Genomic DNA, 14590 nt, shown 5'->3' on the forward strand with positions numbered 1-14590 from the left:
GGCCCGAAGCACCCAGGAGAACGAATGGCCGATGAGCGGTGCGGCAGCATTCGATGCCAGGCAGCAGCTGGCGGGGGCAAAGGCAGCGTCGCGACGCATTCAAGCTGCAGGTTGCAGTTGCAGCTGGGCGGCGGCTAACAAAAACAAAAAGCAACGGAGCACGCACACTCACACACACACACACACACATACAGCACAGACACAAACGGGATGCGCCAGGCTCACTGACGTCAGACCTTCACACGCATTCCCGCACACATACACACGCACCTATATTCACATGCACACCCCACGCACAAAGTCAGTGCCTCTGCTGCGGCTGCTGCTGCTACTGCTGCTGCTGTCGTTATCTCTTTAAGACACGTCATTAGAAACTGCAGCGGCTGCTTGCAGCGAGCAGCAAAAAGGCGCGCCTGGGCAGCGGCAGCAAAAAAAATAAGAGGGAAATAAAAAGCCAAACAACAAAAGTTAGAAGCTGCTGGACCTTGCTTGCTGTAAAATGTCAAAGCTCTTGTAATTGTTGTTGTTGTTGCAATAATTGCCAATGTGTGTCGCTTTGTTGTTGCGTAAGGTTTTTTAGGGCAATTGGAGGGTGTGGTTCACCGGGGTGCCAATATAATGTACAATGTATGTATGTACATACATACAAAATATATATACATACAAACATATACACACTCACACACAGGCAGAGGCGGGCAAACACATGTGTTAGACGAGATTGACACAGTTTGCTGGGTGTTTGGGCATCTGCGCCGCTGCGCAAAGCTTTGGCCAATACTTCGTTACGAGAACTTTCCTGCTGCCGTGTTTTTATGAATGAATACACGTCAGCAACAACAACAATAGCAGGAGCAGAGCTTTTGCGCTGTGAGCGCTGAGCTGGGGCACGTGCTTTGCAACAATGTTACTTTGAAAAGAACAATATAAATGCTAATATTAATATTTTTGAAATTATAAGCTGCAAACATTGAACTCATGTAATATAACTAAAGAAATATCTTTAATGTTTCGTTAATTTATAATATTCAATTTTACCGCCATACGCCTACAAATATCCTAAAAATTACCACCACTATCGATGTAGCGCGTGCCACAGCGTTGCTACGTGTGTTTATCGATGTTTGCAGTGCTGCGCAATGGTGTTTTTACGCCGCTACCAACACTGCATGCAAACCGTGAAAGCAACAACAACTTGTGGCATGCAAAAGCAGTGGCAGACGGCGCCGTTTTTCGAATTTACAAGTTAAATTGCAATCATTTGTACACATAATGTTTGATGCCGAAGCAACAGAAAAGGAATTGCGTAGCTTAACAAGTGTGCAAGTTGGACCCGAAACCAAAGGTAGGCAAAATAATTAATATTCCAGCAGCGTCTAATTGTGTTGATCCCGACCCCTCCAGAATATAATTTATTGCGTGCGGACGAGGAATATCGCAATGGCAATGAAAAGGATTCGATTTATTATCAAGTTAGAGCACTGTTTCAGTGCGCAGATATGCGACTTCTAACCGAGGCCCAGGAACTGGAAAACCAACTGCCGAACGCTTCTGAAATATTGTTGGAAGCGACGCCCAGGGAGAAGGCCGACTACAAAAGGTGATACAGTCGTACATTAAATGCTAAATATAGTATTTAATTATACCACTATACCAATTACTAAACTTACTCTCTTACTCTAAACAGAAACAAATTTCTACAAAACATATTAAATTACCAATTGAAATTGGAGGAATGCACAAGAACGCCTAAAAACACAGCCATCGATAGCTTGGACTTTCTGCAGGACGTGCAGGATCCAAAGGTGGGCTATGCGCGCATCACAGAAGTCTGCCATCAACTGCCAGAGGAGTGGTGTGTGCTGCAGCTCTGCAAGAGCTTCAATGCAGCCACCACTTACTCCACATTTTCTGAGATCGCTGCTGCCAATGGCGACATTTATGTTTCTCTCCTGCGGCACTGTCGCAGTCCAGAGCTGGAGCCCACTTGCCTGCACTTCAATAGCGATGCGCTGGGTAACTTGTTTAAGGAATACGGCACCATGGTGGAGCGTTTTCGGCGAGTGGTCACAGTCGATCCGCTGGCGGTAAAGGATCATGAGTCCAAGGCTAAATACTGGAAAGAATTGCATGCCTTCGAAGAGTACTTAAAGGTGCCTATCATATATATTATCCATATGATTATAGTTGCTAATCTTTAAACCTTCCAGAAACTAATTGCCGATCTGACCAGCGTTTTTATGCCCTACTGTTTCATGTTTCTGGGCAAGCGCTATGCCGATGCTGCAGTACAGCAGCAAACCAAATTGATTTTTGATCGCGTTGATGAGTTCTGCGTGGAGCACAGGTGGAGCAATCATCAGCGTATACTGCTCTCACAGGCGGCGCTGCATGCGAATCGTTTGCCACACGAACAGATGAAACAGCTGAGCTATGAGCTAAACAGCAACAGCAATAACAACAAGAATGAGACTGAAGCGCTGCTCGTCTATGAGCTGCTCAAGAGTTGTGCCACTAAATGGCAGAAACTCGAACAGCGTCAACCACTGGCTGCTAAACGCTTTCCCATCATTCTGGTGGTAGATGAGGCAGGTTGAGCGTATTCCATGTTACATCTCAGTCGGCTAATTCTTATTGTCTTTCAGCGCCTGGATCATATGCACTGGGAGCAGCTGGCGCCCATGCAGGAGTGCACGCGCATCAAATCGCTGCACAGTTTGTGGCGCCTGTTCAAGTACCACAAGGCACAGATTCAGCACGGCTACTATAGGGTCAATATTAAGAGTGGCATAACGCTCGTCAATCCCGATGCTGATCTGGAAAATTCGGGCCGTCGTCTGCGCAGCTTTCTCGAATACTGGCTCAGCCACTGGCAGCATATGTTCGAGACGGTGCCCACGGAGCAGTTTATGATTGAAAAGGCTTTCAAGGCCGATTGTTTTGTGTAGGTAAAACCCTGGAAGCCACCTGGTAAACAGATGATACAGTTGAGTTCTTTCAGCTATGCGGGTCACGGCTCGAGTCTGCAATATGTTTCCAGTCGCTTGATTTATCGCAATCGCATCAAGGGTGTCATCTTTCTTTTTGGCTGCGACTCGACGCGCGTGCTCAGCTCGGGTCTGTACAGTGCCTTATACGGAGCACAGGACTACTACCATGGCGCGCTCTGTCCCACTGTGGTGGGCACATTGATGCCCGCACTTGATGGCAATATGGATAATGTGTCCGCCAATATACTGAGCCAGTGGATAGCACCGGCCGAGCAACAGATCATACCCTGGGCAAGCATTGATCGCGCCGCTTGGGTCTCGCAGGGCACTGTCAAAGGTAAGTGTTTAGATTATACATAGAATCTCACTAATTTGCTATCTTGGACAGCAGCACTCAAAGGGAACAGCGAGACTCTGGAGCAGCAGCCGGACTATCATACGGGCAGCCTAAGCGCCATTTTGGCCAACGTGCAAATGGGCAAAGTGGAGCCCAAAATCTACAATGGCTGTGTCTACGTGTGCCGAGGTTTGCCGGCCTGGAATGCAGCTGTGCAGGAACTGCCCTTTTAAGTAGGGACGTATGAAGTGCATACTTTTATATTACTTTTTTTTCAAATTTAGATTAAGTGTCTAATGGAGTAGTACTATTTAGGTCCGTTTGCTCCGCCTTGAATTCATGCGGCAACAGCTGTCCTCTTAGATAAATCTTATAACTAGACTGAGAGTGGAGAGATGCGCACCAAATGTTATCATCTATTCGGATAATGTACGATTATGTATATAAGTAAAGAAATAGCACTATTACCCACCGCTAGTCGCCTTGCATTCAAAACATAAGACTTATATTTAGTTAAAATTATCTCACTGGTGTATCAAATAACTAGCCCTAGGTTTGCAAGTTAAACGTGCTCGGAAATGTTGCATAAAAGTTCAAACACAACACATAGAATCGCATAAGATATCAAATAACATATAGATTGATCAAAATTGTGCCCATGAACTTACCTTGTTTGGCGTGCAAATTGAGAGAGTGAAGAAGTTTATTGAAGTTGCTTTAGCTTTAAGTTATTAAATATTTGTGTCGTTTGAGCACTGGAACTGTTTTAATTTGTTTTCTGTTTTTGTTTATCTTTTGTTTAGGGGATTTTGTGAGGTTTTCAGTTGAACTTAGACATTTGTTTTATTTTGTACAAACTTTAGGTTAGCTTGTTGGAACATTCACCGTTTAGTATTTGATTATTTAGTACTGCCATTTGAAGCATGCCACAGTTTTTTGTTTGGTTTTTATTTATATATTTAAATATATATGTATATGTAAAACGCCTGTGCAAAATTTGAAAGAATTGTAGTTGGAATAATTTGTGAGTTGAAGGAATAAAATTAGAAAGTGAAAAGGTGAGGTGCGTTGACAGTTAGATAGAGACTGCTTAAAATCTAAGAGCAATCACACACAAACAATTAGATATGATAAAGTGAATAATTTGATAATGTTTGCTTAAGTTGAATAATATGGAGATTTCAAAAAGTAATTGCAAAAGTGAAATCAATTTCATTGCCCGCTGGCAGCTCTATATTTATTAGCCTGACAGCTAATTCCAAATGAGCTGCGCCCATTTAAAAGCTAAGGTATGACTACGTAGTTCAGCTTGGCTAGAAAACGCCCATCAATTTATTTACTTTGCGCGCATTTATTCGTTTTTCTATTTTACTCTTTGCGAAATGTGGTTGGTGGAGGGGCGCTGGCTGGGGCGGTTGGTTTGTTCTCTTTTGGCCAAGGGCTTTTTTGGATGCGAAAGAGTTTTTGGCCCTCAACCTCAACATGGAATCCACTTGACCTACTAACTGCCTGTCGCATTATGACACACATTTCATTAATTAGGCGCTGGCCCAGCCAACAAAAAGGCCCAAAAACCGAATAGCCAAACAGATAGAAGTGAATTAGGAGACGACCTTCGGTCAATGCGGCGAATGCGTAATATTAGCATTTTGCTCATCGAATTAGTGTCACATATTTGCATGCTTAACACGCAGACACGCACACACCGACACACACACGCACACACAAATCAAAATCCACGCCCCATTATTATGGCCAACTATAAATATATATATTCGATGTGCGAATGTGTCCCTATTAGGTGCATTTTAAGGATGGTTCGTCCTTCGTGTTAATGTCTCAATGCCGTGCCCATGGAGCGTTTCCAGAGTGTATAAATCATTTTAGCAGCAGCAGCGCACACCTAAGCTGCATGCCACGCCCCCACACACACACACACGCACACACAAACACAGACACACGCTAGCACATAGATATATAGCTACTGCTGCTACACATTTGCCTGGCTGGACTTGTAACATGACAGGCGACAGCTTCAGAAACAGGATATTACATAACAGGCGCTGCCTTAACAGCGAGAGCGACATGTAAATGTGTGTGTATGTGTTCGTTCGTGTGTGTTCCGCTCTACGTTAACTGCATGTGTATGTGTGCGTGTGCGTGTGTGTGTGTGTTGTTATTGCTGTTTTGCTTTTGTCATTGTGAATTGAACTGCATTTGTTTTGCCTTTTTGTTTAAGCTTCCTTTTTCATGTCTCGCTGCCTCATTTTGTTTGTTGTTGATGCCTTTACAAGCACAAGCACACAGGCACACACATACACACACACACACACACACACTCACACAGCTCACTTACATTTGGCTTGTTTCATTCGCTTATTTCGTTGCACAAAAACAAAATTGAAAATTTCTTTTGTATAAAAAACTCAAAATACATTTTTGCAACCTTGAACTGATTTCTTTGATTTGATTTGAAATTGTTTTCTTCTCCTCCGTTTTCGTTTCCTCTTTTTGTTTTATATATTCATAAAAAAATGATTATATTGCTTATTGTCTTACTTTAATTTATAATTTTAAAGTTTATGCAAAAAATGTGTTACAAATGTTGTTAGAATTTTTTGGTTGTTTTTGTTTTGTTTCTGAAACGCTTTGTTAACTTTGGTTAAAATTCTTGTTGTTTAATTATTGTTTTTTTGTTTTTGTTTTTTTTTTTTTTTTTTTCAAATATTTTTTTTGTAGTTTTCTGTATTGTAAATTATTTGATTTTTGTAGTTTGTTAGTTTTGTGTTTGTATTTTATTGCTGCTATGTTTTTTTAAATCCGCCGCGTTGCACACAACAATTCTCTGGCAGAGATAAACTGAGACTGAGCCCGAAACTGAGGCCAGGCATTGGGCTCGCCTTGTGTGTGTGTGTGTGTGGCGTCCTTGCGCCAAGGCAGTTGCATCCTTCTGGAGTCTGCCCCTAGCCTCGCCAGAGCCGAGCGCATCATCCTCATCCGCGTTGCTATTCGTGGCACGCCACGCGCCAAAAAGAGAAGCGAACAATGTTGCAAAACTGATGTTGGGCAACAACAGGAGCAGCAGCAACAACAACCACAACTAAACATTTGAATCGCAAACCGCGACAAAAACAGCCGAAGGGATATTTCGCCCTCGCCCAGAGAGACATCGGCTGGAGAGAAAGAGCGCAACTTTCACCTCTCGCGTGCGTGTCCTCGCACAATATTCACATTGTTGTTGCCTGCTCCTGCTGCTAGTGTTTCTGCTCCTGCTGCTGCTGCTGCTGCTGCCTCCAATCTCTTCGGCCACTATTTCACTTTCACAGTTTCTAGCGACGGGGTTGAAGCTCAATGCCCAACGTGTTACAATGATTCTGCGTTTTCATTGTTGTTGTTGTTGTTGTTGCTGTATTGTATTTGTTGTTGCTGCCAGGCCCCAAAAAGCTTCACTGTTGTTATTGCCCAGCACGTGACTGGCCAAGAGCTTTCTTATCACTGCCGACCCCAAGGGTGTGTGTGTGTGTGTGTGTGTAAGGGATGCTGAGATTGGAGGCTCTCAAAGCAAAGCTTTTTTACATTTCTAGTCAATAAAATGTAAAACTAAGCTCAAATTCACATAGAGCTAAATAATGTACAGGAAATATAAATAAATTTTAAAGGAAAAAAAAAAAATAAGAAAGCCATTTGGTTTTTAGTAAAATCTTATATTTACTCACTAATGCTTAAGTTTAAATTTGCATATTTTGTTGTGACAAATAATATTAAATACAAATTATAAACATATTCTAATATGTTTTAATCATTTGTACCATAGTTTTACCTTCCAGACTTTAAGCGCTCTAAAATGCTACAAATCTAAAAGTTTACGCTTAGAACTAATCATTAAATGGCCTTTAGTGTATTCTTTAGCATGCTACCTGGTAAAGTTAAGCTCTAAATATTATACTTAGAATGCCTTCTCGTCGCCTTAAGTCTAGTTTTGCAGGCCAAAATTACTGCGCTTGGGCGCAGTTGTTGGCTGTACGTGAGGTATTTCTTTGATTTCATGCGTTTTGTACGTTTCGTTTGCTAGGTGTCGTTGCTTTTTTTTTTTTTAGAAGTTTTGAACTTCAAATGTGACCCCGTGTCGTTAGCGCTAGGGAGTTGGCTCGACAGCAGCTTCAGGCTGCTGGTCGTTGGCAACGCTTTTGCTTCGCCTGCTGGTTCGTGTCTGTGGAAAGTGGAAGATGAATTAACTAAAACCCTGCGCTGTGTACGTGTGGTGGATTTGCATGAACTCACCACGGTGGTGTTGCGTTGCGGGCAATCGGCATGCAGATGGTCCTCGCTGCGACAGCGATGGCAGCGCTTCGGCTGCGGCCCTATCGCGCACTCCGAGGCAATGTGATTGGCGAATTCGCCGCAATTGTAGCAGCGCATGCGGCGAGTTTTCTTATTGCTGCAGAGTTGAATATGATTTAGATGTGCGTTACTTCCTGCTCTCTCCTTCTATTCTTTTTCTTCTTTGTCTTTATGTCACTTACATGCGTGGCCGATAGGTGCTGCCGTGGCAATCATCGCCCTGCCGTCCCGAAACACGTGTCGCCTCCAGGCCGCGCGCTGTGCGCTGGCATTCAAACTCCACCTCCTCCTGCTCGCCCAGCGAACGAAAGCCGGACATTTGTATGACGCTCTGTGTGTCAACAGCAATTGAGTGACATTGAAATGTAAGTCTGCGTGTGTGTGTGTGTGTGTTACCCACCTGATGCACAAAGACCTCCTGGCCGCCATCGTTGGGCGTTAGGAAGCCCCAGCCCTTGGCCACATTGAACCATTTGCATTTACCCAGGCGCACGCAGCCGCATTCCTCGCCCGGCGCCGCTGCAAGAGAATTGTAAAAAGTATTTGAGTTGATGGCAGCGACAGCGTTATCCTGAATATCCTGCCTGGGTATGTGCTGCAATTGTTTTGTTATTCAAATGAGCCGCGGCTAGCAGCGGCAGCAGCTGAACTTCTTAAATGCCTAACCGTGTCCTTGTCCCATTTGCCGCAAGGCAATGCTCAAGACAAGCTAAAACCAAAAACTCTATCGCGGCAACAGCAACAACAACAACAAGAACGACTGGAGAACAGGTTTCGTTGTTTCTATTAGAAATATTTTTGGAGAGTGTAAATACGCTGGAGCGAAATAAAGCGATTGGATTGAATTGAATTGCTTGGGAGTTGGTTGTCATACGAAAAATGTGTTTGTATGAGTTATGCTTTATCTGTGCTATGAGTGCGTGGTTCATCTATAAACACGCTCTCTCTCTCTCTCTCTCTCTCTCTCTCTCTCACACACTTTCAGAGTCGAGTATATTTCATTCAGTTGCTGCGTTCATTCATAATTTGATATTTCGATTGCGTTCCATTTTAGGCTGCTTATCTTTCGGTATGCGTTTCGCCTATGCAGTATCTCACTGATACATAGATACGCTGCACTGCATACCCACTTTGCTGATAGCCCTTATCTGAAAAGCCCATATAAAATGCCTTTCTCTTCTAGAGGGTTGTTGCTACCGAACCTCAAGAGTTGCTCGTTGTCTTCTTGCAACAATTGCTGGCTCGTTAAGAATGCGGTTAGAAATTTCAATTAAAGAGGGTTCAAATTAATGGGTTTTCATTCAAATTGATTAGATGAAATGTCAAAAGACTAAAAGAGATCGGATCTATGAGTGTTTTATGGAGATTTATATGGATACTTGAGACTTATAGATTTTGATTGTGGATTGTTACTTGATTGGACTATTTTCTTATAAGCTAGTGGCTAGATCTATAAGAATTCGATTATTCTTTATATTTAAATTTCTGTTTCTATCAAAACTGAGCCCTATCGGCCATTCCTTTCTTTGTTTTCATGTTTTCATTTCGAAATACATATTTTAATTACTCCACGAATATTTGTGTGACACATCTGAAGCATCTACTCTGTCTGTCCCGCACCTTTCCATTGTAAAATCTCTCAATTAGTTTAAAAATATATATATAGAAGATCTTTAGCTAAAAACAACCACCGCATGCCTGAGCGACTTTCGACGTGCGGGAAAACGCGTCTATTTCTCTATTGGCGCTTAATTTTCTAGCCGATTCACTCGACTATAAAATAAAGAAGCGCCCAAATTTGCCTACAAAAATGTTGTAAGACGAAAACTTGTTTTGTAACTTGGAAAAAACTTGTCAATTGGAAATAAATGACACAGAAATATGTGAGAAATGCAGTCAAGTAAAAAGTTGAGGCCGAAAGAAATTCATGGGAAATGTGTAGAAAATGTTCAGCTATACGGGGTAGGGTAGGCTAGGGTAGGGTCAGAGGGCGGTTTTTGCACATGCACTTTCGGGGTGGGGGGTGTGAAAGTGTTTCGATTTGCAATCGCTTTGAGGGTTGATCAACGTTCACCCATATGCCAATTTATACATAGAGGCGCATAAAAAATGATTTGCCAATAAAAAATGTCGGATGGCAAAAGCAAAACAGAAATGCGGAAAACAAATATAAAGAACTGCGTAGTACATAGCAAAACAGAAAATCAACCAAAACAACTCAGCGATCGCTGTGTGGCCAATCAGCGTTGAGTTTGATAAGATTTCGTGTTTGCTGTTGTTGTTGTTTTTTTTTTTTTTCTTTTATTTATGGGGCAACAGCCACATAAACAAAAGCGAAACTAGTTTTATTGTGGCCTCACTGATTTTGGATACGCTCTGGCTTTGTGAATGTGGAGAAGGGGAAGGGCAAAGAAGGGGGAGAGGGAAAGGGGAGATTGCTAGTATTACCTGGTGAGGTGCTATTCCTGGCGCCTTCAGAGGGTGCTGCTGCTGCTGGTGCTGCTGCTGCTGCCTCGCTGTTGAAATTGGGATTTTCCATGCTGATTAGAGTTCAGAGTTTAGTGTGATTTAGTGTGATTCTTATTTCCTTCTTATTGCTCAGTATTTTATGTCAACTGCAGCATGTTCCTGCTGCCTACACTATGCAGCACTTGAATATACACACAATGCACACATAGATGCAGTCACAGATACACACGCACGCACACACACTCGCCCAGAGATGGAAACGTATTGGAAATGAAACTCGGAAAACGGAATCGATTGAAAAACGCTGCCGCTGCGCACGACGCACTTCGTCACACTGAACTCTGAGTTGCGTTTTACTATTTCTAGGAAGGCCACAGTGCCTGAAACACACACACACACAAACATAGGCACACATCACACACACACACATACGCACATACGTGCAGCGCACAAAAGACAACCCGAAATTGTAGCTGTATCTTCAAAAACAATATTCAAACACGGCCACGACGCACATGATGTGTGTGCGTGCGTGCGTGTGCGAGCGGGACAGCGAATGGCCATAGTGCGTGCGCGTGTGTGTGTGAGTGTGGAAAAACATTTGAGTCGCGCCGTGTTGAGCACTGAACGTAACAACGTAAGCGTAGCTGACAGACACTTTTACGTAGCGATCGCTCAGTGAGCGAGCAAAAGAGAGAGAGGGAGAGAGAGAGGCAGAGTGGGAGAGCGCAAGCAGCAGAACATGCTCTCTGAGCACATTAATTGCTTTTGTTGGTTATCTGCGTTTTAGATAAATATTTGGAACTGTACGTTTCTCGATCAGTTTGTCATACAGTCTGTTCGACTGTTATACGCACTGCTGCCGACTGTAATACAGCGGTCTGTGGCCTGGCCTGCTTTCTGATAGGCGGAGGGCATAAAAAACAATCAGCACTCTGATTGGCGGCCCAAAAAATTGCATAAAAAAGTGCACAAAAAAAGCGGCACGCACACTCGCACATTGGTCGCCGTGCCACCCCGAAAAATTGAATTTCTGCAGATTATGCACACAAATTGGCGACGTCGCGTGGCAACGCATTTTTACCCTCCTCCTGCGGCAATGCGTGGCATTATTGTGCAACATTTTGCGAATGTCTACTGCCGGGGCTGAGGCTGGGATGCAATTTATCATGGCACGTGCCACAGTGTTGGCCGTGCTATGTGGCATGCCAAATCGTCGGCCAATGCCGCAAAATGTTTGATGACAGCACGGCAAAGGGCGGTTGCACGAGGGTGAGACGATGCGAGGGTTTATGGCAGAGATTTACGGTACGTGAAATGAAACACATATAGAAGTGGTATATAGATATCTATATACTTATATAGCATTATATGCACATATATGTGTGAAAGTGGAAAAAATGTGACTAAGGAGTGCTTGAGATGGAGTGCTACAGACAAAATCATGGACTTCACTTTTAAGGAGAATTGCGGGTTTCATAAATATTTTATAGGTAATATAAAATCAGAAATAATTAAGTTTACAAATATATACATATGTACATAAATACATACATATATACATTGTAATGAATAAATATTATTCAGAGACAAATGACCTATGTATTCAAATTCATAGATAGACATAAATATTTACTACAAATTTAAATATACATATATACATGACATAAAATGTAAGTATTAAAGGCAAAGAACTATTAAGAGCAGAAGGAATTTAAATACAAAGTGGGAAAGAGGAAGCTAGGGAGAGAAGGACAGACTGTAAGAAAACATTATATAAAGTGTCACCTAGCTGAATACATACATACATACATATCGAAAATGTACAGAGACTTGAACATAAAATGCTCCGAGGCGCAATGGAATAATTGAGAGTCGCATAGTAGAGCGCTGGAAACAAATATTTTTCTTTTCGTAATTTAGTTTTCTATGATCAGATAGAAATACCTAAAAAATCATCGAAAAAACTAGGTTAAACAGTTGAAATTTATATATTAGAGAAAGAAGAGTCAGGGTATAATGTTTATTATAGGTATTACTACAAAGTTTCTTTAAAAAATATATAAAAGAGTCTTAGCATGGAAACTTCAGCGCCCTATTAATTGTAATTATAGTTTCCAATAATAAAATATTTGTATCACACGCATTTTATACGACATTTTATACTTCCCTTTAACATTAAAAGAAAATCTCTCAGCAACTCAATATATTTCAGATTTATGAACTTCTTTTAGGGCATCTTCCATTATTATGCGCTTCCAATTCGCACCATATAAAAAACATGTGTGTATGAAATGAGAGCAGGGCTTTGCCCTCAACTGGGTGCTGCGAGGTCAGGCTTGGGTCAGTTTGATTTTTATCTTCAATAAATGCAGGCAGCACAATAAACAAACAACAACAAAAACAGAATCAGAGTAGCAAAAAAATGAAATAGTCCTTTGCTCAAAGGGGCCTGTGTAATCAATATTTTGCCGACAGCAGAGTCCTTTGGCTTGTGCCCGAGATTCTCTCGCTCCCTCTGCATGAGTGTGTGTGTGTGTGTGTGAGTGAGTGTCCAATGGGCTGGACGCCTGCGGACACAATGGCTGAAATGGAAAGTGCCCATTAGGGTATACGAGGCACTCACATGCGCATAATTGGAACAGGATTAACAAGGCAGCCGCACATCATGAATGCAATTGCAGGACGTGCAGCCATTGTCCGGCCGTTGGGACCCCTGCTTGATCGGACACATGCATTTCCGGACAGAAATGGACAGACACAAAGGCCACGCGCACACAATGCGCTGAAAATAATCCGCTTTAAGTCTATAAAAATGCAGCCAAACAAAAATGTGGAAAATGTGGAAAATGCGAGCAGCGAAACTCTATGCAAAATCACAAACGAAAAATGCACAGAAAATTGCAAGTTGCAGCATGCAAAGTGGTTGCAACTGGAGCGCGGCCAGGGGAGGCTGCACGCGTTTGACCCGACTGTGGCACCTCATGTCAGTACTCGTATGCGTGTGTGTGTGTGAGTGTGCGTGTGTGATTATCGCCAATCTCTTTATTATTCCCATTTTGTGTGTTTTTTTTTTTTCATTTTCCTGATGCTGCTGTTGTCGGTGTCCTTTTTTTATGCCAGAGCGCACACAATTTGCATGTTCAGCAGGAGGCCAGCTTATTATTAGAGTCCACAATAAGCATTCAAGTATCCCACTTTCCCTCTTGATTGACACGTGATTGATGTTTCCATTTTGCATTGACAGCGCCTCGACCTAAAGGAAGTCAGAGCCAACTACGATTGGCATTTACATCTAGTTGCGATTTATTAAACTGTTTGCTGCCCATCAAACTGAAGAATAGCTAAGAATAGCTAAGAATAGCTAGCTAAATGCGAGGCTTGCTTTGGATTGAATTGATGCTTAGATTTGATAGAGTTTTGCTGGTTTATGTAGATATAAGAATTTGGAGAGTTAAACTTATATAGTTGAGTTGGGTAAATCAGTTGCGATAATTGAATGGATTGCTGTTCTTATAGTCTTATACTAAATGACATTTAAACGAATGAAATCTGTAGCTTCTGCACATTTTCAAAGGGAAAAATTCTAGAAAACTGAAGCGTTAAAGCATTTCTGAAGTCGTTTATAAGATAATTTGCCAAGATAACTTAAAACTTGCCTGAAAATACCTGCTGCTATAAGGACAAATGCAATCGATTTAAATAAAGGCTCAATTTAATCGAGGCTCCTAAAAGTATGCTACAATTTAAAATTTGCACTTTAAACCTCACTTCAAGCAGCTTAAGAAGCTGAAATGAGAAATGCCTAGAAAATTATGTATATAAATTGAATTGAAATGAAATATTCTATTCTTTATAATATTTTTATACTCCAAGATTTGCTTCAAAAATAAAATCGAAATAATAAGAAAGTTTTGTTAGTATGAAATATTTTGTTTTTATTTATGTCTTTTCATCGTACGTGGTATTAATTGTTGGTTTTCATTTAGATATATTTTTAGAGATATTTTATATAATTAATAGGAATTTAAGTTGCGTTCAAATAATTTCATAATTTCATTTATTTTTTTGTATTTTCATTTAGATTTACGCATATAATTCGCAATACATATGTATGCATGTATATAGTCAATTATGGATTCATATTTATTTTTGCTTCATGCTTATTTATTTGCTTTTGCGTTTGTTGTTGTTGTTGTTGCTTTTCTGTTATTGTGGCATAAAAGGTGAATGACAGAGACATATCGCTAACAATTTTAAATGGATTCAACAAAATTTGTTCACTAATTTAAGGTTTTAATTGCAATTTGTTTCGATAATGATGATTGCAAATGAAATTCGCTGCGTTTTTTAATTGTGTATGAGAACCAATTTTGTACATTTGTGGACACAAAAAACAATTTTCAATTAAATATTAGATATATATATGTATGTGTATATATATATATATAAA

The 14590-nt window shown here is 41.4% G+C and overlaps 2 protein-coding genes across 3 annotated transcripts; one reads left to right on the forward strand and one right to left on the reverse strand.

The window, feature by feature from the left end:
* Window positions 1-1151: 1151 nt before the first annotated feature.
* On the forward strand, window positions 1152-4097 carry LOC6582163. Of its 2 annotated transcripts, none has more exons than XM_002007831.4 (7): window positions 1152-1345; window positions 1405-1600; window positions 1688-2153; window positions 2211-2588; window positions 2646-2944; window positions 3002-3327; window positions 3379-4097. In XM_002007831.4, the coding sequence occupies exons 1-7, from the start codon at window positions 1273-1275 to the stop codon at window positions 3558-3560; spliced, it is 1920 nt and encodes a 639-aa protein (XP_002007867.2). In that variant the 5' UTR covers window positions 1152-1272; the 3' UTR covers window positions 3561-4097. The 2 variants fall into 2 exon arrangements, with proteins under 2 accessions (XP_002007867.2, XP_032587039.1); XM_032731148.2 differs by having other exon boundaries at window positions 1153-1345; window positions 3382-4097.
* Window positions 4098-7085: 2988 nt separating this feature from the next.
* Window positions 7086-8398, reverse strand: LOC26527692 (protein lin-28 homolog). Its single transcript, XM_032731154.2, has 4 exons — window positions 8069-8398; window positions 7851-7999; window positions 7609-7765; window positions 7086-7537 (listed from the first exon to the last, which is right to left on the reverse strand). Exons 2-4 carry the CDS (start codon window positions 7985-7987, stop codon window positions 7463-7465), a joined length of 369 nt encoding a protein of 122 aa, XP_032587045.2. The 5' UTR covers window positions 7988-7999; window positions 8069-8398; the 3' UTR covers window positions 7086-7462.
* Window positions 8399-14590: the final 6192 nt, after the last annotated feature.

The sequence above is a fragment of the Drosophila mojavensis genome, unplaced genomic scaffold (genome assembly GCF_018153725.1).
Source record: "Drosophila mojavensis isolate 15081-1352.22 unplaced genomic scaffold, ASM1815372v1 contig_74, whole genome shotgun sequence".
NCBI lineage: Eukaryota > Metazoa > Arthropoda > Insecta > Diptera > Drosophilidae > Drosophila > Drosophila mojavensis.

What these genes read in the sequence shown, in the direction of transcription:
- LOC6582163 (XM_002007831.4), top strand. Translation starts at nt 1,273, where the DNA reads ATGTTTGATGCCGAAGCAACAGAAAAGGAATTGCGTAGCTTAACAAGT. An exon ending in CCTTCGAAGAGTACTTAAAG is followed by an intron (nt 2,154 to 2,210) that starts GTGCCTATCATA and finishes TAAACCTTCCAG; the next exon opens with AAACTAATTGCCGATCTGAC. An exon ending in TCATTCTGGTGGTAGATGAG is followed by an intron (nt 2,589 to 2,645) that starts GCAGGTTGAGCG and finishes ATTGTCTTTCAG; the next exon opens with CGCCTGGATCATATGCACTG.
- LOC26527692 (XM_032731154.2), bottom strand. Translation starts at nt 7,987, where the DNA reads ATGTCCGGCTTTCGTTCGCTGGGCGAGCAGGAGGAGGTGGAGTTTGAA. An exon ending in AGCACCTATCGGCCACGCAT is followed by an intron (nt 7,766 to 7,850) that starts GTAAGTGACATA and finishes TCAACTCTGCAG; the next exon opens with CAATAAGAAAACTCGCCGCA. An exon ending in CGCAACGCAACACCACCGTG is followed by an intron (nt 7,538 to 7,608) that starts GTGAGTTCATGC and finishes CACTTTCCACAG; the next exon opens with ACACGAACCAGCAGGCGAAG.